This window comes from Chinchilla lanigera, unplaced genomic scaffold, assembly GCF_000276665.1.
Source record: "Chinchilla lanigera isolate Chin_1 unplaced genomic scaffold, ChiLan1.0 scaffold00033, whole genome shotgun sequence".
Classification (NCBI taxonomy): Eukaryota; Metazoa; Chordata; class Mammalia; order Rodentia; family Chinchillidae; genus Chinchilla; species Chinchilla lanigera.
In genome coordinates, this window is record NW_004955434.1 from 9,227,595 (window position 1) to 9,250,234 (window position 22,640).

At 37.4% G+C, this 22,640-nt stretch overlaps 1 protein-coding gene across 1 annotated transcript in view; it reads left to right on the plus strand.

Moving 5' to 3' along the window:
• Nucleotides 1-302: 302 nt before the first annotated feature.
• The window catches only part of Jak2 (Janus kinase 2), a gene marked incomplete at its 5' end in the record, with an annotated part of 113,312 nt that continues 90,974 nt past the window's right edge, over nucleotides 303-22,640 (plus strand). The window contains 2 exon segments of the mRNA XM_005388653.2: nucleotides 303-384; nucleotides 15,667-15,915. Of these exon segments, the coding sequence (XP_005388710.1) occupies nucleotides 15,690-15,915 (226 nt within the window).

Sequence of the window (22,640 nt, forward strand, 5' to 3'; positions counted from 1 at the left end):
CGGTAGGTGCCGTCGCCGCCCGGCCTCTGGATGGAGGGCGGCGGCTGGGTCTCCAGCGCCCTCCCACCGCCGACCCCCGCCGTCCCCCGCGTGCCGCGAGCCTCTCAGCCCGGAAAGCGTCCTCTGGAAGACGGGACGCAGAACGGAGCGTCTTGCTGTGGATCTTTGCATCCACGCCCCCCTTGTAATTCCTTCCCTCGCCCCAGCGTGCCCGGCTTTCAGATCTTTTAGACGTGCAACAGCTTAGCAGAGAGCATCTCTTGCCCCTGGATTTCTGAGGTGGTAACTGCTTCTATTTTTAGGTTTCAGAAGCAGGCAGCGGGAACAAGATGTGAACTGTTTCTCTTCTGCAGAAGAAGAGGCCCTTCCTGCAGCTCCTCTTCGGTGGGTGCGCGATCCGGCTGCGGCGAGGGTGGCAGGAGCTGTGGTGCGTGCGTGCGGGGAGGTTGGATGGGTGTGTGCGCGGGCAGGGTTCTCTGTTGCTTACTCTGAAAATGGCACTGCTGAACTTTTAAAGTTGCTCGGGGACCGTAATTCTGGGTCTTTACTATTGCCCTTGGATCCTTTAAGGAGCATTTCCTGTTGGTTTTACAAACAGCACGGCCTTGCACACGTTTTCCCTACCTCTTCCTCAAGCAGCCAGAGATCTTTCATCTTTCAAAGAGGGGTATTTCTAAGTAATAAAAAATTACCTATTGAGCTGTTCGTGCCTGGGTTTCTTTTGCCACATCAAATGCTTCCTGAATGGTTTTATCTGCCTGAGCTCGCTGTGTCCGTTTCATTTTCCCAGTTTGCTTTACAGCGGTTATTAATCTGTCAGGGAAACTCCTTTTCTCTGAATGAAAGGATAGGAGCAGCTGAGTATGTCAGAGAGGGAGGAGAAATACGGTGATCAAAAACAGAAGTGAAAATAAGGAAGGTGATGATTATTTTTGATTTCATAATACGTTTGTACAAGTGCCTTGTTGGGCTGCTGCAAATATTCTGATAGAATACCCGGCAAATTTGAAAATGAATACGCAACTTCTGACCCCTCTTCCCCCATCTGCCTCATCTTTTACCACCTCAAGTGTGAAAACTCTTGCTTATAGGTGCATTTATCTGTTGGAGTGTAACATTTTGGGAAATTGGATGTGTCATAATAATACATGTATTCGCCTGTACCGGAAAGGTGCAGTACCTGCCAGATAGAAATGCTAATTTTTGCTCTTACTAAATGTCTTTCGTTTGGAGCTTATGGCATGTTTCAGAAACTGGTTAAGAAATACTGTATTTTCTTTCGGTGCTTTTACCTTAGTGATTTAAGAAAGGTGTCTCAGGTATGGGAAGCAGTTTATTTCTTTTCCCTACTTCACCTGGCTATTCTGGAAAGATGGGACGCTTTTGAAGCAAGATAGCAAAATGCTTTGTCTTTGGAGTTAGATCTGGGTTTGAATTGTGATGTTCTTGCCCCTTGAAAGTTGTATTGGGGCCTGTCTGGCAAGCACAAGGTCCTGAGTTCAATTCCCGGTACAAAAAAGTTGTGTTATTACAATTTATTTGAGCTTCACTTTTCTTCTAAAATTGTTGTGAGGATTGAATAAGATACATGTAGAATAGTAAATTTCTCAGCTACTATAGAAGTTTTGGCTAAGCCGGGTGTGGTGTGTCATGCTACCTAAGAGGCTGAGGAGGGATAATCACTTGAGCCTACAAATTCAAGACCAGCTTGGGCAACATAGTGAGATCCTGACTTAAAAAAAACAAAAAGTCTTGGGTACTGTCATAGGTGGGAAGGCAAAGGAGATTCAGAGAAAGGTAGAATGACTGTGCATAAAGTGATCTGCCAGTGACCGATAGTTCTTCCTCTTTAGGATAAGAAGGAAAAGGACTTTCAGTTCTTGAACTAGCTGAGAGGTATTATAGCCTCTGTATGGTAAAGCTTGACTCTTAATTATCTCTGAGCCAAGTTGCACTGCCCTTTCAACTGTTTTGCTGCCCTCTTGTGGTTGGCTGTCCTGGGAACTTTCTGTGCTGCTTCCTCATTATATTGTTTTTCTCTTTTAACTCATTCTTTTATTCCCAAAGAAATGAAAGATATCCCAAGGTGCTCAGAGAAGCAGTGAACTTGCACTGGAACTATTAGTTTTAGGTAGTCCATGGTTTCAATCTTAGATACCTACATCTCTTTCTACAGTATCATATCTTTGTCAAGCTATATATTCAGAGGTCATTCTGCTAAAAACCGATTGTTTGCTACTTGAAGATCAGTATGGAACAGGAAATGATGGTATGGTAGTGTCTAATATGATTGCAAAGTTTGAGAAGTTGTAGAGTACCCAACAGACACTAAATTTTAAGGATATTAATACTTATTAAATTGTTTGAACCTGCTTCCTTCCTTCCTTACTTATTTTTTTGACCTACATATGCCAGGAAAAAATTACTAAGACTCTAAGAACTTCATGAATGAAGGTAGTTTGGGAACTTCTGTGCCAGTGTCTTATTGATTTTTCTGTAAAATTACTAATACAGAGCTAGTGCCAGTTGATCATGCCATAATATATTTCCTCTTTTATTAATATTGTTATAACTTATGCTCAGTTCTTTTACTTTAAAACGAATCCTATTATTGCAGTCATTTCCTATTTTTTTGGTGCTGGTTTTCTGCCACTATTTCTGATCAACTTACTTAAGCTCAGTGGGCCCTCAGAGGAAATCATTATTATATAAGCCTCCATAGATTGGATCTTGAATGTTCCTCAGAGATCAGTGTATTAAAGAGTTGACCACCAAGGCTGTGGCATGATTGGGAGACTGGAAACTTTAGAAGGTAGGGCCTAGTGAAAAGGAGTTAGGTTATTGGGGGCATGCCTTCAAAGGGGATATTGGGACCTGGCCCCTCCTGTCTTTGTTTCCTGGCTGCTGTAAAGGTGAACAGGCTTTCTAAAGTACATGCTCCCATCCACCACATACTGTGTTACCACAGGCCGAAAGCAACAGGGCCAAACAACCATGGGTTGAAATCTCTGCCTTGAGGCAAAATAAACTTCCTCGTTTTAAATTATGTCAGGTATTTTGTCATGGTAACAGAAAGCTGACTAATGCAATCCTTTTTTTTTTTTTTTTTTTTTCTTTTTGAGACAGGGTCTCCCTATGCAGTTCAGGGAGGCCTTGAGCTCACTTGTAGCCCATGCTGGTCTCAAACTTGCAATGATCCTCCTGCCTCAGCCTCCCAAGTGCTAGGATTACAGGTGTGCGTCACCACTCCTGGCCTGCAATCCTTACTTTTCTAGTTGGTCATGTCTATTTCTAGTTGGTCATGTCTTAAGCATTGTCTTTATTTTGTTTGTTTTGAGATAGGATCTCACTGTGTAGTTTAGTCTGGCCTTGAACTCACTGTTGTAGCCCAGGCTGGCCTTAATTTTGGGAGATCTTCCTGCCTTAACCTCCCAAGTTCTGGGATTATAGGTATGCACCACTACACCCAGTTTAAACATTGTCTTTAAACCTCCTCTTTCATTTACATTTTATATTAACCCACCCAACTTGTCCAAAATTTGTTTTTGTTCCTCGTAGTTTTGTCTTTTCCCCTTTACTGGTTGAATCCCAGGATTTATTTCTTGAGCCTAAAATATTGAAAGCCAAGATACTCTTATCAATGTCTGCCCTATTCAGTCTTTTGTCTGAGGACCCTTAGCAAGTATTTTCTGTTGTGGAATTGCAACTTGGTTTCTATACTTTCAAATAGCAAGATATGCTCATCTTATCCTTTAACATTCACTCGTGTTCCCCATCTTCCTTCTACCCAGTCCACTTGTACACCTTATTTCACTGCTCACTAGGTATGAAACAACTGAGTAGCGTCGCACTGTCCTGATTCAGGACAATGATAAGAATTGTACTACTTTCTCCATAAGGTTGTAGTGAGAATTAAAAAGGAATTAATACATTAAAAGTTTTCAAGCCTGGCACAGTAAGATCTCCTTAAAACCTTAGCTACTATATTACAATTACTTATCACTACTACTGTTATTGCTACTATAAATACTTGAGTTAAAATTCTACCTCCTTTGTGAAACTGTTTCTCACTATATTTTTCTTTTTTTTCCTTTATTTCTATAGCTTTTTACACCTTCACAGTTTGTATGCTGTGCTTTGGTTGTTCGATAGTTATTTTCCTAGTGTTAGCCATATCTTTTTTTTTTTATTTTAAAGAGAAAAAACACTAAAAACAGTGATATAAAATTTCAAACAAAGATAGAAGGAGAGTAACAATGGTTAGTACATTGCTTATTGCTATCTTCAAAGTAGTTGCTCAGATTACAAGTTATAGACATGAAAAATTGATCAAATAATATAAGCACAACCTTTCTTTTCAATGAACTAATAGAAATTAGTAGTATAGCTATCTTAACTATCTTGTATATGTATGTTTACTTTTATATATAAACTTACGAGTATAAATACATAGATTTACTTTTCCTCTTTCCTTCATTCTTCTCTACTGTCCCAATCCTAGTTTCTCTTTCCTTTTGAACAGTTTCATCTGTTTCCTAATATCTATTGTACATTTTAACTCTTATTTACTCTTGCAGCTTCTTATATTAGAGGGAAAACACAATGTTTTACACATGCAAGACTGATTTATTCACTTATGAGTATGTTCTCAAGTTGTGTCCATTTACCTTTAAAAGTTTCAAGTTTATCCTTCTTTATAGCTCAGTGGTACTCCATTGTATAAAAATACCACATCTTTTTTTCTCCATTCCTTGGTTGATGGGCATTTGTTTCCAAGATTTAGCTATTACAAATTATGCTGCTATAAACGTGGGTGGACATATATTGCTGTGGAATGATGTTTTTAATTCTTCTGGGAAAATACCCAGAAGAATAGCTGGGTTGAGTGGGATCTCTAATCGTAGTTTTTTGAGGAATCTCCACACTGATTTCCACAGTGATTGCACCAGTCTACACTCCCACCAACAGTGGAGAAGAGTTCCTTTTTCCCCACAGACACTCCAGCATTTGTTATAGGTTAATTTACTGATGGCAGCGTTTTTTCTGAGGTGAGATGGAATCCCAGTGTTGTTTTAATTTGCATTTCTGTAATGACCAATGATGTTGAACATTTTTTCATATATCTATTTGCTATCTGTATTTCTTCATCTGAGAAATATGTATTCATCTCAGATGCCCATTTTTTGATTAGGTCTTTAAATTTGAGGGGTCTGAATTTTTTAAATTCTTTATAGTTCTGCATGTAAGTCCTTTCTCTGAGGGACAATTGGCTAAAATTTTTTCCTACTCTATGGGTTGTCTTTTCACTCTGTTGGTGATTTCTTTTGATGTGCAAAAGGTTTTTAATAAGATGAGATTCCAATTGTTCATTCTTTGGAGTATTTTCCATGCAGTTTGGGTTTTGTTCATGAAGTTTCTGCTTACACCTATGTTTTCGAGATTTCTACCTATTTTCTTTTCCACTACATTTAGCGTTTCTGTTCATATATATACATACATATATATATGTATGTATATATACATGTATATGTATTTTTTTTTTGTACTAGGAATTGAACTCAGGATTTTGAGCTTGCAAGGCATGCACTGTGCTACTGAGCTATATTCTGAACCCTATTTTGGGGGAGTGTGGCCGTTTTCACTATATTAGTTCTTCCTATCCATGAGCAAAGGATAGCTTTCTGTTTTCTGATATCCTCTTCAGTCTCCTTTTTCAGAATACTTTAATTTTCAATGTGTAGATCTTTTACTTCCTTTGTTAGATTGATTTCTAAGTATTTCGTTTTTTTGGATGTTATTGTAAAGAGTATGGTTTGCCTAATTTCTCTCTTGGTGAGTTTGTTGTTTGTGTATAGGAATGCTAATGATTTCTGAGTATCCAGCTATGCTACTGCATTTGGTTATTAAATCTAGAAGTCTTTTGGTGGGGTTTTTGGGGTCTTCTATGTAAAGTATCTTGTCATCTGTGAATAAGGATAATTTTACTTCTTCCTTTCCTGTCCTTATTACTTTTATTTTTCTCTCTTGTCTAGTTGCTCTGGCTAATGTTTCCAGGACTGTATTGTATAAGAGTGGTGAATAGTGGACATCCTTGTCTTGTTCCTGATTTTATAGTGAAAGCTTTCTGTTTCTAACCATTTAATGTGATATTAGCTCTTGGTTTGTCATAGCTGGCTTTTATCAGATTGAGGTAAAACCCGTTGATTCTACTTTTCTATAGAGTTTTATCATGAATGAGTGTTAAACTTTGTCAGAAGCTTTTTCTGCATCTATTGAGATGATCATGTGATTTTTGTCTTTGATTCTCTTGATATGTTGTATTACATTTAGTGATTTGCTTATGTTGAACCATCCCAGAATTCCTGGGATAAATCCCACTTGATCATGGTGTATAATTTTCTTGATTATTTGCTGAATTCTGTTTGCTGGTATCTTACTGAGGATTTTTGCATCTATGTTCATTAGGGAGATTGGCATGGAGTTCTCTTTTTTGGTTGGGTCTTTCTCTGGTATTGGTTTGAGGGTAGTACTTGCCTTCAAAAATGAGTTAGGGAGTATTGCTTCCCTTTCAATTTCATTAAAGAGTTTGGGGAGTATTGGCATTAAATCTTCCCTAAATTTCTTTTTTTATTTTTTATTTTTTTTGCTTTTTCTCCGGTACCGGGAACCGAACTCACGACCTTGCGCTTGCCAGGCAAGTGCTTCCCTAAATTTCTTTAGAGAAATTCAGCAGTGAATCCATCAGGACCTGGACTTTTCTTTGTTCATAAGTTTTTAATTACATTTTCAATCTCGTTAACTGATACTGAATTATTTAGAATTTTTATATCTTCTTGATTCACTTTGGTGATTCATATGTATCTAGGAATCTGTCCATTTCTTCTGTGTTTTCCATCCTATAACAGTAAAGATTTTTGAAGTAGGTATTGATGATTTGAATTTCCACAGGATCTGTAGTGACTTGACCCTTTTAATTCCTCAGTGTATGAATTTGAGTCTTTCCTTTTTTTTGATAAGGTTGGCTAACGGTTTATCAGTTTTGTTCATTCTTTCAAAGAACCAACTCTTTGATTCATTAATTCTTTGTATTGTTTTCTTAGTTCCCATTGCATTAATTTCTGCTGTCATCTTTATAATTTCCTCCCTTGAATGGGGTTTGGGCTTGTCTTACTCTTCTTTTTCTAGAACACTGAGGTGCGGCATTAGGTTGTTTATTTGTGCTTGTTCTGTTTTCCTCATGTGAGAATTTGCCACTATAAATTTCCCTCTGAGGACTGTTTTCATTGCATTACATAAGTTCTAGTTTGTTGTATCTGCTTTCTCATTTATTTGTATATTTTTTTTAATTTTAATTTTTATTTGTATATATTGTGTAATTTTTTCTTCAATTTCATCTGTGACCTATTGGTTGTTCAGGAGGGTATTATTTAATTTACGTGTATTTGTGGAGTTTTTGTGGTTTCTTTTGCCATGAATTTCCAATTTCATTGCAGTACAGTCAGATAGTATGCATGGAATTTCAATTCCTTTGTATTTACTTAAGCATGTTCTGTGGGCTAGTATATGGTCTGTTTTAGAGAACATCCCACGTGCAACTGAGAAGAATGTGTATTCTGATGTTGGATGGAATACTCTGAAAACATCTACCAAGACTATTTGTTCACAGGTTTGGTTCAGTTCTGATATTTCTTTGCTGATTTTTTGCTTAGTTGATCTATTGCTTTGTGACAGTGGCGTACTAAGATCTTCCATTACAATTGTGTTATATTGCTTACTTGATTTTTCATGTCTGCTAATAATTGTCTTATATGGTTGGGTGCTCCTGTATTTGGTGCATACATATTTATCTCTTCCTTTTGAAGCTTTCCTCTAACGAGTATGTAGTAACCTTCTTTATCTCTTTTGATCATTCTTGGTTTGAAATTCACATTGTCTGCAAACAGAATAGCTATACTTGCTTTTTTCTGGGTTCCTGTTGCATAGAAGATTGTTTCCCAGCCTTAGGTTTTTTTAGTCTATGAATTTCGTTTTGAGTTAAATATGTTTCTTGTGTACAGCATCTTGTTTCTTTACCCATTCTTGGATCTTGTTTCTTTGCCCATTCTGCCAGACTCTTTCTTTTGATTGGTGAATTGAGGCCGTTTACATTGATGCTTATAAGTAATATGTATTAGCTTGTCTTTGTCATGATATTTTCTTGCTGTTGGTTTCCTGCTTTTCCCCTGTTTAATTGCTTACCCTACCTGCTGGTTTCTTTCTGTTGTTGTTCTTAGAATTGTGTTCATTTTTATTTGTGTCTAGAATATCTTTCAATACTCTTTGTAGGGTTCATTTGGTGGTCATGAAGTTCTTCAGTTGTTCTTTGTCATGGAAGTGTCTTATTTCTCCATTAATTTTGAGAGAGAGTTTTTCAGGTTGCATTGATCTGCATTGGAAGTTGTTTTTTTTTCAGGACTTGAAATACTTCATTCCAAGATCTTCTTGACTTAAGGATTTGTGTTGAGAAGTCTGCTGTGATTATGGTGGGTTCTCCTTTATAGGTGATCTGTTTCTTTTCTCTAATAGCTTTTCATATTCTGTTCTTGTGTAGCATTTCTGGAATCTTGATTATTATATGTCTTGATGTAGTTTTATTTTGGTCATGAATGTTTGGAGTTCTGTATGTTTTATTTACTTGTATGTCAAATTCTTTATCCATGCTTAGGAAGTTTTCTGCCATTATTTCTGTGAAGAGTTTTTTTTAAGTCATCTGTGCTATCTCCAGCATTCTCATTGACCCCAGTCAATGTTACATGATTCTTGATTGTGTCATCTTGTAGCTGTTGGATCAATTTTTCATGGTCTCCTGCTATTTTTCAGGTATTTTTCTTTTCATGATCATTAGTTGCAATTCTGTCTTCAAGATCTGAACTTGTATCCTCTCCTTCATTCAATCTGTTGCATATACTTTCAATAGAGGTTTTAATCTCTAACATAAAAAAGACTTTATCATGGGCTGCATAAGAAGAGAGGTTGGGAGGAGAGGAGTAATTTAAGATGATTTTGATGTTTTGATCCTCAGTGACAGGAAGTCAAAGGGTTTTGAGACTATAAGACATTGCAGAACATCTGGACTAATCCATATATTTTTGTGCATTAGGAATCTTGAGACCCAGAGAGGTTTAAAATATGTGCTGAGTGTTACTCAGCTAATTAGTGACAAAGAACTAGAATTTGGTTCATAGGAATACTGACAAAAATATGTATATAGTAACTGGTTGAGGGGACATAGATAGTTGACCTATGTTTTTGATATGTTGAGTTTGAGGTGATGGTAGAATAGGCAAGTGAAATTTATAGCTAGAGAGTGAGACCTATAACTATCATTATAGAGAAGTTAAGGCTGACACTGTGGCACTCATATTAGTGTGGACCTGAGATTAAACCTTGGGAATTGCCCACAATTAAAGGGTGAGTACAAGAAATGATAAAGAAGGCAAAGCAGTAGAGAGGCAAGCATTATAAAAGCAGAGAAGCAAGCAAGTTGGTTGGTAAAAGTGAGAAGGATCAAAATGTTGATCATTGTTGATTACTTCCAAGAAATGATTAATGAAAAGAGCTGAAAAAATGTCTAAAATGTATTAGTATTTTTAAATATGAAATATAGACAAGCAGAAAAAATTGCTTATAGTTTTTTGTGCAGAAATAACAACTGATAATATTTTGTTCTTCCTAGTTTAACTAAAGAACGTTGAATTTGACAATTGGGGATCAGTGGAGACTTCTATCCAAAGCTGTCCATTACTGAGACTAATGATCAGAATTTCAGCTGTGCTATCGTAATGGTGAAATCTGAGTAAAACATAAAATACTAGGTTTTTTTTTTGTGTGTGTGTATGTCTTTTTGAGACAGGGTCTCTCTATACAGTTCAGGCTGGCCTTGAGTTCACTTTGTGGCCCAGGCTGCTCTTAAACTTGCAATGTTCCTCCTACCTAAGCCTCTCAAGTGCTGGAATTACAGGTGTGCGCCACCATGCTCAGCTTAAAGTATTAGTTTCTAAAGGGAAACAGAATTCTTGCTGGATAACATAAAAAACTAAGGGTGTAATAATTAAAGAGTGATCAGGTTGGGAGGATTAGAAAGGACATATTGAAGAATTATGTATTTTGAAGCTGGTATAGTGTAACTACAAGAAGTGAACTACTTTGGAAATGTCTGTCTATAAGCTGTTTTGCTCTAATGCTTATTTTGATCATCCCAAGGATCTTTTTCTGCTTGCCTTTTTGTTGTTAGTCCTTGGGAATTGGGGAATTTATTATTACTTGCTAAATGATTTTAGCTTAATGATAACAGTACAATATACTGGAACTTATGTGGCACAATGAAAGCAATCTTAAGAAGGAAATTTATAGCAGTGAGTATGTTGAACCTCAAACTTCTAGAAAAAGAAGAGCAGGCCAAGCCCAAAGCTCCTACGAAGGAGGAAATTATAAAGATCAGAGCAGAAATTAATGCAATGGAAACTAAGAAAACAATAACAGAACAATGAATCAAAGAGTTGGAAAGATTAAGTAAAATTGATAAACCCTTAGAGAACTTTATCAAAAAGAAAAGACTCAAATCCACACAATTAGGAATGAAAAGGGTAAAATCATAGCAGACCCTGCAGAAATCCAGAAGATCATCTATACCTACTTTGAGAACTTGTATTCTAGTAAGATGGACAATACAAAACAAATGGACAGATTCCTAGATACATATGAATTACTAAAGCTGAATCAAGAAGATATTAAAATCCTAAATAAACCAATATCAGTCAGTGAAATCAAAGATATAATTAAAAACCTGCCAACAAAGAAAATCCCAGGCACTGATGGATTCACTGCTGAATTCTACAGGGAATTTAGAGAAGACTTAATACCACTACTTCTCAAACTCTTTAATGAAACTGAAAGGGAAGCAGTACTCTGAAAGTCATTCCTGGAAGCAAGCATTATCCTGATACCAAAACCAGAAGGCCCAAACTAAGAATGAGGACTTCAGGTCACTTTCCGTAATGAACATAGATGTAAAAATTTTCAGTAAGATACTGGCTAACAGAATGCAGCAAATCATCAAGGAGATTATACACCATGACAATGTAGGGTTCATCCCAGGGATGCAGAGATGGTTCAACATATGTACATCAATAAATGTAATATACCATATTAACAGAGCTAAGGACAAAAACCATGTGATCATCTCAACAGATGCAGAAAAAGCTTTTGACAAAGTCTAGCACCCATTCATGATAAAACCATAGAGAAAATTGGAATACATGGTCTTTATATCAATCTGATAAAAGCCATTTATGACAGACCAACAGCCAACATCATACTGAAAGGGCAAAAACCGAAAGCTTTCACCCTAAAATCAAGAACAAAACAAGGGTGTCCATTGTCTATACTCTTACTCAGCATAGTACTGAAAACTTTAGCCAGAGCAATTAAACAAGAGAAAGAAATAAAAGAAATAATGATAGGAGATGAAGAAGTTAAATTATCATTATTTATGGATGACATGATATTCTACATAGTAGACCACAAAAACCCCACTGAAAGATTGCTACATTTAATGAGCAAATTCAGTAGAGTAGCTAGATATCAATAGCTTTCCTGTATATGAATAAAAAACTCACTGAAAGAAATTAGGGAAACAACACCTTTCACAATAACATCCCAAAAAATGAAATATCTGTGAATTAATCAAATGAAGGATGTAAAAGACCTCTACATTGAAAACTACAGTACTCTGAAAAAGGAGGTTGAAGAGGATATCGGAAAATGGAAAGATATCCCTTACTCTTGGGTAGGAAAAACCAATATAGTGAAAATGGCCATACTTCCCAAATTGTTATACAGGTTTAATGCAATTCTAATAGCATATCTCACAGATTTAGAGAAAAGAATCCCAAAATTCATTTGGAACCAGAAGAGACCTAGAATAGCAAAAGCAATTCTGGGCAACAAAGGCAAGGCAGAGGGCATCACAATCCCCAGCCTCAAGTTACACTATAAAGCTACTGTGATAAAAACAGTGTGGTTGGTACTGCCAAAAAAAAAAAAAAAAAAAGACCCAAATATTAATGGGACAGATTAGAAGATGCAGAAACAACTCCCAGACATACTCAGCATATTATCTTTGACAGAGGTGCCAAATACATTCACCAGAGGAAAAATAGGCTCCTTAATAAATGGTGCTGGAAAAACTGGCTTTGCCCATGCCAAAGATTAAAATTAAACCCATATCTTTCACTGTGTACTAAAGTTGAAATGGATTAAATATCTAAATATTAAAATAGAAACATTAAATCTGCTGGAAGATAGAATAGATAAAACTCTTGAAGACACTGGTATAGGCAAAGACTTCTTGAATAAACCCTGACTGCACAGGAACTATCACAAGGAATCAACAACTGGGTTTTTATCCTATTAAAAGGCTTTTGCACAGCAAAAGAAACCACCAGCGGAGTGAAGAGACAGCCCAAAATTTGGGAAAAAATGTTTGCCAGCTGTTCCTCGGGTATTACTATTGAAAACATATAAAGAACAAAAAATCAGACTTCCTGAATTTAAAGACCTAATCCAAAAATGGGCATCTGGGATGAACACACACTTATCAGATGAAGAAGTACAAACAGCAAATAAATATATGAAGAAATGTTCAACATCATTGCTCATTTGAGAAATGCAAATTAAAACAAGACTGAGATTCCATCTTACTCCAGAAAGAATGGCTGCCATCAAGAAATCAACCAATAACAAATGCTGATGGGTTTTGGGGAAGAAGGAACCTTCTCCACTGTTGGTGGTAGTGTAGACTGGCGCAACCGCTTTGTTTCTAGTGAAACATAAAGACTCAAAGCTTTGGATTAAAAGCATATTATGGATTTCAATCAAGCTAAATACAGTAAACCTACATCAAGATGATTACAAAGAAATTGCAAAATAAAAGAATTCGAACTGTAGGAAGAATTTTGAGAGGGAGGACAAAATACTTTTTCAAAGTTGTAACTAGAAGATCCACTAAAAGGTATATTTCAGCAGGAAGAAATGAATCCAGAAGGAAGGCATAGGATTGCAAAACAATGAAGGGTACAAAATGATGTAATTTTAGGAAATTTACTCTTTAATACAAAGAGTTTATTTTAATTGACTTTTTATCTTTTCAAGAAACGAACTCTTAGTTGCATTGACTTGTCTCATTGTTTTTCTCGTTTCTCTCTTCATTATGTTTGCTCTGGTCTTTATTACTTTGTTCCTTGTAATTCTGGGCTTCATTTATTTTGCTGGCTCCTCTATTTGTAATACTAGGTTGCTTGACATCTTTCTTCCTTTTTCATGTGTTAATGTCATAAAGTTCCCTCCCAGAATTGCTTTTGCTGTATTTAATTGACTTTCTACAATTAAAGAGACAGTGTAGTAAATTATAAGACATGTTTAAAATTACGTATTTTAAACTTTTAAAAAAAGTTCTGCATATTCATTTGAAGATGAACTTCAGAAATCTAGTAGTTTTATAGAATTACTTTTGCTATATTTAATTGACTTTCTACAATTAAAGAGTATAATAAATTAGAGGACATATTTTTACAATTATATACTTTAAAATTCTTTATAATTTTGCATATTCTGGGCCGGGAATATAGCTCAGTGGCACAGTGCCTGCCTTGCAAGTGTGAGGTCATGAGTTCGATTCCCAGTACCACCAAAAAAAAAAAAGAAAAGAGTTTTGCATATTTACTTGGAGGTGAACTTCAAAAATTTGTAGTTTTGTATCTCATCCAACAATTGCTGGGTTTTTATTTGTTTTATTTTTCGTACTAGAAGTTTCAAAGATATTATTTGAATAACTAAAGATTAACTTGCTATTTTCTATAATAAAATCTCAGTAGTTGAATACAGAATTAAGTTTCAAGTTGTAATTTGCTTGTTTTTCTTTCCTTTATATCTGCAGTATTTGAAACAGTGCTTGACAGATAGAAAATGCTTTATGAGTTTAGTTTGCTATCATTTTCATTGCCTTACTGTCTGCCAGTGATTACATACACGTGGAGGGTTGTCAGATTTACATCTCTAGTCATGAACTCTTCTAAATTAAATCTCATGTTTTGGTTACCAGCTAGATGTCAGTAATTGCCCAGCTATATTTCTACATGAAAATGTGCAAAATATGTACTCCTTATTCTTTTCACCTTCCAGATTGTGAAGGGGCAGTTTTCTTCTCACTTCCTTATTTCTGTTATTTTACAGATAGCCTTATTTTGAACTCTGCACACTGTCCTTCACTCCTTTGGCTTCTTCCAGACTCAGTAGTTACCAGGTAGCATTAAGTCTTGCTCTTATATTTCCTTTCATCATCCAGATGTCGCAGTTCAGCATCTTTCTAGTGCCGGGACTGCTGCATGAGGGTTCTCTCATAACTGTTCACCACTTCCACCCTTCTAATTCCTAATTCGTTGCCTGTGGGATGAAATTTATATTCTTTGGTCTGATATTTAAGCCTTCATTTCCTTCCTTTTCTACTATATCAGCTAGGATTGCATTCATTTGTAGGTAATAAGATGTCTGGTGGTAGACAGGTGATCCTGACATTGATTCACCTACCTAAGCATGCCAGGTGTGTATTCTCTTGGCCTTTCCTTTATGGTTGCTTCATGGTATTGTTTTGTTTTGTTTTTGAGATAGGGTCTCACTATGTAGTTCAGACTGGTGTTGAACTTGCAGTGATCCTCCTGCCTCATCCTCCTGAAGGGTTACAGGCATGTGCCACCATGCTTCATAGTTTTGAAATGACTGCCTTATCCTACATTCATGCTTAGATTCAGGCAGAAAGAAGATGGAGAAAGACAACAAAAACATGCCAGTTAGCTTAGTCTCCTTTTAAAGGTGGTCCTCAAGGAATCACTCAAAACTTGCACTTAAGTCTCATTTGCTGAAACTGGTTCATATAGCTGTCCAACTGGGGGCAAAGTATAGTGTTTTGCCAGGTACTTAGCGGTGTTTAAGAAAACTGGGCTTCTGTATTCAGAAGGAGAAAATGCATATTGGCTAGGTAGGTAGCAGTCTTGCCTAAAATATCCATTATATTTTTAAATTTTTTCTTAATGGTATAATTTCTCATATACTTTAATTCAGCCCAATAAATTATTGAACATTTATTATACCCTTCTAATCTTCAGCACCGTTCCCTCTCTTGAAATATCCATCCTTTTCTATTCATTTAAATCCAATCCAGTTTTCAAGATCAGTTTTAAATTTAACCTTTTTTGACAAAGCTCACTAGAGCATTCCAATTTGAAATATTATTTTTCCCCCTCTAGATACCACTAAGCAGTTGTTAGAGTAATTCATTTGTTGAGTAATCATGTTTCTTCATGAGATTTCTTATTCTGTTTTCTGTAACAGGTTTTAATGTTTGTTTGATATTACATATTTATATTACGATTTCTCATTTTGGTTGTTAGCTAGATGGAGTCTTATGATTGTCCGCTGGAAGTTTATAATCTGATTTTTTGCATGTGTTCTGTACAAAGTAGTACACAATATTTATTTAGTTAATGGCTTTGACAGAATTACTCCCGTCAAAATTTCTTTGAATATTTGGGATACCTTATCAGTTAGTAACTTCATTGTTTTCTTTTGCAGGCAAATGTTCTGAAAAAGACTGAATGGGAATGGCTTGCCTTATGATGACAGAAATGGAAGCAACATCCACATCTCCAATACATCAGAATGGTGATATTACTGGAAATGCCAGTTCTGTAAAGCAAATAGATCCAGTCCTTCAGGTGTATCTTTACCATTCCCTTGGGAAAGCTGAGGGAGATTATCTGAAGTTTCCAGCCGGAGAGTATGTTGCAGAAGAAATTTGTGTTGCTGCTTCTAAAGCCTGTGGTAAGTAATAAAAATTTGTACTTTTCTTCTTTATTAATACATCATTTGATTATGCTACTCTAGTATCATGTACATATATAATGTATTATTATTACCTTCAGATGTATTTTCACATGCGTAAAAAATGACAACACTACAGTAGAAAAAGTTAAGATGACTCTGCCTTGGGCTGGATGTCAAGATAAACTGAAACTAACAAGTATTCACTGAAAACTCTTTATAAGACCATATAAGGTGACTAACAAATTCTATCATGGGGTGCTTCCTAAGTTAACCATCAAGCTACACTCTGAATACAGCATGGAAACAAAGTGTTGGATTATGTATTTGATTTACAATCTTGATTAAATATTTTATAGCTATGTTTGACAAATCATTTTTTTCTGGTTAGCTTCTAAGGATTTCTATCAGTCAGTTATCATATATACATTTTTCTTCTTTCTTTAGTTTATTTTAAATTGTTTTTACTCTTAAGACCTGATTTTTCTCTTCATAGCCCATCCAAAACTATGGACCGTAGAAGTCTTTCTAGAACTGAAACATTTTACTGGACCACTGAGATTACTAACCTATCATGTTAGCTAATTTTAAGTAATTTTAAGACTGGTTGCGTAGCAGAGTGGCCAGTGGGAGTTGGGAGAGCCAGTGGGAGCTGGGAGAGTGAATGACCGAAAGCTAGATGAATAGTAGGTGTCTTGAGCTTTGTGGCGGTGGTGGGGCTTTGGAAGATGGCTCTGGGTAGGTGGGCTGCACATGGATCAGTTTGCTCGTGGAGCCGTAGTGGCAGCAGCAGGGAGGCGAGGGGCACCATGGGACGCCGTGGCAAGCACTGCTGGGGCCCTGCTGTGGGATGGGGTAAGGGCACGTTATACAGGCTCTTGTTTTTCCTTACCAGGGCTGTGTGTACATGTGCTGTGGTCCCGCTGTGTTGGATCTTAGCTTTTGTGGTGGCACCAGGGCTATGAGGGTGGCATGCAGGCTGTGGGCAGGGCAGGCAGGGCATGTCAGGCATGGGTGTTTGGCACTGGGGTCGTGCAGCCTGGGACCCCTGGTTGGACTGGTGCACAGACGAGGCGGTTGGTGGGGACAGCTCCTGGCAGGGTCCCCGGAGGTGTGTCTCAGGGCAGATGACAAACAGCAGTGGTGGGTGGCCGGCGGGCGTTGGCAAGGGAAAAGTCAGGGAAGAGTTCACAGCAAAATTATTGCGTAATAGTTTATGTTTCCTGTAAAGGTTTTAAAGTCCAAAACTTATCAGCAGTCTATCTTACGTGCCTCTAAATAGGGAAAGTATAAAGTGTCAGGAAAAGATTAGAAATGAGAGCAGACCAGAAAGGAAACTGAGGCAGAACAGGCTTGACGTTTCTTCTAGATTGTAGAGGAGGATCAGGCCGGTTTGTTTCAGGGAAACCTGTCCTCCGAGTGTTAAGAACAGCCGCTGACCTAGCATCATTTACCTGGTTAAAGGACTCCCGTGGTTTACTTATTTATTTTTGTTTCGTTTTATTTTGAAACTGGGAATTGAACTCAGGACCTCACTTGCCAGGCAGGCGCTGTGCTGCTGAGCTATATTTCCGGCTTGTGGTTTACTAATATATATATACATACACATACATACATTATATATATTTTGTTGTTATTGGTGGTGGTGGTGTTTTTGTTGTCTAAGATAAGATTACAACCCACAGCAGTTATAAGTCAAACACTTTAAGCAAGTCTAAATGGAGCATATATAAAACGGAAATATAAGACCTTGTCCACAAGAGCAAAACATCCCTTTAAAGAAACATCATAGGGGGCTGGGGATTTAGCTCAGCGGCAAAAGCGCCTGCCTGGCAAGCGCAAGGTCGTGAGTTCGGTTCCCGGTACTGGAGAAAAACAAAAACAAAAACAAAAACAAAAACAAACAAACAAAAAAAGAAACATCATAAAGTGAGGTATAAATGGTGCAGTGGTTGTGATTACCTATTTAGCAATTAAGAAATAAAAGTAAGCTCTTATGTCCTGTTAATTATTGGGTTCTGGTCATCAAGAGGCATTTGGGCTTCAGATTGGGAGAGAGGTGAAGTTTGAGATTCTATAGAAGACAGACTAGCAGAGGCAGGAGAGATGGATAGTTTTTTGTTGTTTTTTTTTTTTAATTTGAGTACAGAGAGAGGTGTGAGAGAAGGAGGAAAGAGAGTTTCCCATTGGGAGCAGAGAAAGGTAATTGCCACACCTACACCTGGTGTAGTAAAATAAGCAGCAGCAGGGCCTCTACTGAGCGTCTTAGGTTTAAGCCAAGGCTATGAGGGAATATGGGTGAGAGCCTAGGGCAGTTGTCCCTGCAATTGGTCAGTCCCCGAGCAGAGCCAGTCTCCCCGTGGAGTGTCCCTGACTAGCGCTAGGTTTACCATACAGAAGGAGGAATGGGCCTTTTTCTGTCCCAAAGGATGAGAGAACACAGTAAAACTGAGAAGCAGTCGACTGTAGAGAGAAAGGAGGTTTACCAGAAAGGGGTTTAAGTTTCAGAGTGAAAAGCCTTCGGAACCAAAAGCCCTGGCTTTGGGAACTGAAAGCAGCTAACTGTGCAACAGGGATGGGATGGGGTGGGAGGTCCTTAAAGGCTCAGAGAGTGTTGGCAGTCGAGAAAGGGAGCAAGCTTACCCAATCTGATGCAGTCAGTGTGGTGGGAACTGAGGAGCTGCCTGGCTTTAGATGGTCTTGGAGGCAGGGTTAGGGAAAAAAAAAGGGAGAGAGAGAGAAAGAGATTGGGGGTGGCTTACCTGATCTGAAATGCTCAGCGAGATCTGGCATGGCAGAAGTGGCAGGAGATGTAGGGACCATGGTCTGAGGATGGTGGCCTTAGCTGGGGGTAGATGTTCAAGAGAGCTTAAATCCTTCCAAAGAGAGCTGGTCTCCTTTCCCCAGGTCTCGGCACCAAACTGTAACATAAATAAGCTCCAGAGGTGACCAGGTTTGTGTAAAGGCAGCATGGCATAGACTTTATTGTGCCTGGATTCAGGCAGAGAGCAATAACACCTTGTGCCCTGAACATAGAGAAATGTGTCCCTTTTTAAGTGATAGAGAGAAGTCAGGGACATTAGGCAGATCACAGTGAACATCTGAGATTAAAGTTTTTTGGCAGTCTTGTATCTCAGTGGGTAGAGTCCTTTGAAGTGTCTCTTGTAAGTTCTTGGGAGTCCCACATGTCTCCAGGACCTGCAGACTTTCTTGTCCTGTCTCTTTTCCTTCCCTCTGTTTGCCAGTTACAGCTTCAGTGCTGAGCTCATTTTGCTGCACAGAGCAGTGCTTCTGCTTGCAAGCAGGCTGTGGGCCGGAAGAGGCAGGCCAGGTTGGGGACTTACAGGAGGGTTTCTCCTATTCCTGGTGTAAGTGTTGTTTTAATCATAAAAGGGTAACGGATAATCTCAGCTACTTCATATACCTCTGTCTGTCTATCTGTCTATCTACACACACACACACACACACACACACACACACACAGATGGTACATATTTTTTCCTTTTTTTCTCTAATCAAATTTTATTGGTACATTGTAGATATACATAATGATTACATTTATCATAGAGAATTTGTACCTGTAAATGATATAACTTGTTTCTTTTTTTCCCCATTCCCCCACCCTACCATCAACCCCTTGTCCCCTCCCTATTTACAAAAACTTTGTTTCCATTTTTCCTTTTTTTTTTTTTTTTTTACTTTTCCCTTCTCCCCCACCCTTGTTCCCCTCTTCATTTGAACTTTTTCTTCCTGTTTCACAGTACCCATGATATTTACACTTTTGGTTTCTCACACTAGAGAAAAAATGAGGTATTTATGTCTAAATTATCTCACTTAAGAGTATGGTCTTGAGGTGCATCCATGTACCTAGAAATGTCTTGAGCTTATCTTTCTTTATGGAATAGTAGCACTCCATTGTATAGAAAAAAAAAAAAAAAGCCTTCTTTATCCATTCACAAATTGATGGGCATTTGGGCTGTTTCCAAGATTTGGCTATTACAAACTGCTGCTATAAACATAGGTATGCATATGTATCATTGTGGTATGATGTTTTTAATTCTTTCAGGGAAGATACCAAGAAGGGGAATAGTTCGGTCAAATGGAACCACTTGTTTAGATTTGGAGGAATCTCCACACTGATTTCCACAGTGGTTGTACCGTTCTACACTCCCACCAAAAGTGGAGAAGGGTTCCTTTCTCCCCACACCCTGCCAGCGTTTGTTATTGATTGATTTCTTGATAATAGCCATTCTTTCTGGGATGAGATGGAATCTCAATGTTGTTTTAATTTGCTTATCTTGAATGACCAGTAACATTGAACATTTTAAAATAAATTTATTTGCTATTTGTACTTCTTAATCTGAGAAGTGTGTATTCATCTCAGATGCCCATTTTTGGATTGGGTCTTTAAATTTGGGGGGGGGTCTGCTTTTTTTGAGTTCTTTATATAATCTAAATAATAGTCCTTTGTGTAAGGAACAGCTGGCAAAAGATTTTTCGAATGCTGGGTTCTCTCTTCACTCTGTTGGTAGTTTCTTTTGCTGTGGAAAAGCTTTTTGATTAGATGAGATCCCAGTTGTTGATTCTTTGTGATAGTTCTGTGTGATCCAGGTTTTATTCATAGAGTCTTTGCCTACACCAGTGTCTTCAAGAATTTTACCTATTCTGTCTTCCAGCAGATTTAATGTTTCTGTTTGTCTTGGTTACTTTTCTCTTGTTGCTGGGACAAAATACCCAACGCCCAAGATGAAGGAAGGAAAGGTTTATTTAGCTTACAGTTTGTGGAGGCTTCAGTCCATACTTGGCTGGCTCGGAGGCAGAAGATAGCAAAGCAACAAGAGCAAAGGGGGAATGGCAGCCGAACAGCAAACAGCCAGAGCAAACGGGAGGAATGGTGGCAAGCAGCTTCTTTCTTGCCTTACTTTGTAAACAGACTACCCCCACCTAAGGGGCGTGTAGCTCTCACATAATCTCCATGCCCTCCTCTTTCACAGGCTCAGGATGTATACAAAGTAAGCATTCTGGCTTCCTGCTGAGTCACTTAAGGAAACCTCTAGACTCCCCAAGTTGACACAATGTATCAACCATAACACTGTTTTAATATTTAGACCTTTGATTTATTTTGATTCTAATTTAGTACTGGTGAAAGATACCGGTCTAATTTTAATCTTTGGCAAGGGCAAAGCCAGTTTTTCTAGCGCCATTTATTAAAGAGGCTGTCTTTCCTCCAGTGAATGTGTTTGGCACCTTTGTCAAAGATAAAGTGGTGGAGTATGTCTGCAGTTGTTTCTGCATCTTCTAACCTGTTCCTTTAATCATTGGGTCTTGTTTTTTGCCAGTACCACACTGTTTTTATCAGGGTAGCTTTGTAGTATAATTTCAAGTCAGGGATTATAATGCCCTCAGCCTTGCCTTTGTTGCCCAGAATTGCCTTTGGTATTCTAGGTCTCTTCTGGTTCCAAATGAATTTTAGAATTTTTTTCTATAATTCTGTGAGATATGCTGTTGGAATATTGATTGGTATTATATTAAATCTGTATAACAATTTGGGAAGTGTGGCCATTTTCACTATATTGGTTCTTCCTACCCAAGAGCAAGGGATATCTTTCCATTTTCTGATATCCTCTAAAATCTCCTTTTTCAGAGCACTGTATTTCAAATATTTTTGGATGTTAATGTGAAAGGTATTGTTTCTGTAATTTCTTTCTCTGAGTTTTTTATTCATGTATAGGAATACTATTAATGTTTAAGTGTTGTCTTTGTATCCAACTATCCTACTGAATTTTGGTTATTAAATCTTGAAGTTTTTTGGTGGTATTTTTGTGGTGTTTTATGTAGAGTATCATTTCATCTGTGAATTATGGTAATTTAGCTTCTCCCTTTCCTATCATTATTCCTTTTATTTCTTTCTCTTGTCTAATTGCTCTGGCTAAGGTTTCCAGAAATATATTGAAGAAGAGAGGTGACAGTGGGCATTCTTGTCTTGTTCCTGATTTTAGAATAGTCATTTTTTGACTGTTCAAAATGATTTTGACTGTTGGTTTGTCATAGATGACTTTTATAAGATTGAGATAAAGAGCATCTGTTCCCATTTTCTGAAGGATTTTTTTTTTTTGAATCATGAATGGGTGCTGGACTTTGTGAAAAGGTTTTTCTGCATCTGTTGAGAATATTATATGGTTTTGTCATTAACTCTGTATGTTGAACATCCCTGCATCTCTGTGATGAATATTGCTTCATGTATAATCTTCTTGATGTATAATCTTCTTAGTGTATAATCTTCTTGATGATTTGCTGCATTCTGTTTGCCAGTATCTTACTGAGAATTTTTGCATCTGTGTTCATTAGGGCAAGTGACCTGTAGTTCTCATTCTTAGTTCAGACCTTTTCTGGTTTTGGTATCAAGGTAATGCTTGCTTCCAGGAATGACTTTGAGAGTATTGCTTCCTTTTCAATTTCATTAAAGAGTTTGAGAAGTAGCGGTATTAGGTCTTGTCTGAATTGCTTATAGAATTCAGCAGTGAATCTGTCAGTTGGTAGGTCTTTAACTGTATATTCAATTTCATTGATATTGGTTTATTTAGGATTTTTATTTCCTCCTGATTCAGCTTTGGTAATTCATATGTATCTAGGAATCTATCTATTTGTTCTGTCTATGCATTGTATTAGAATATAAGTTCTCAAGTAGGTATAGATTATCTACTGGATTTCTGCAGGGTCTGTTG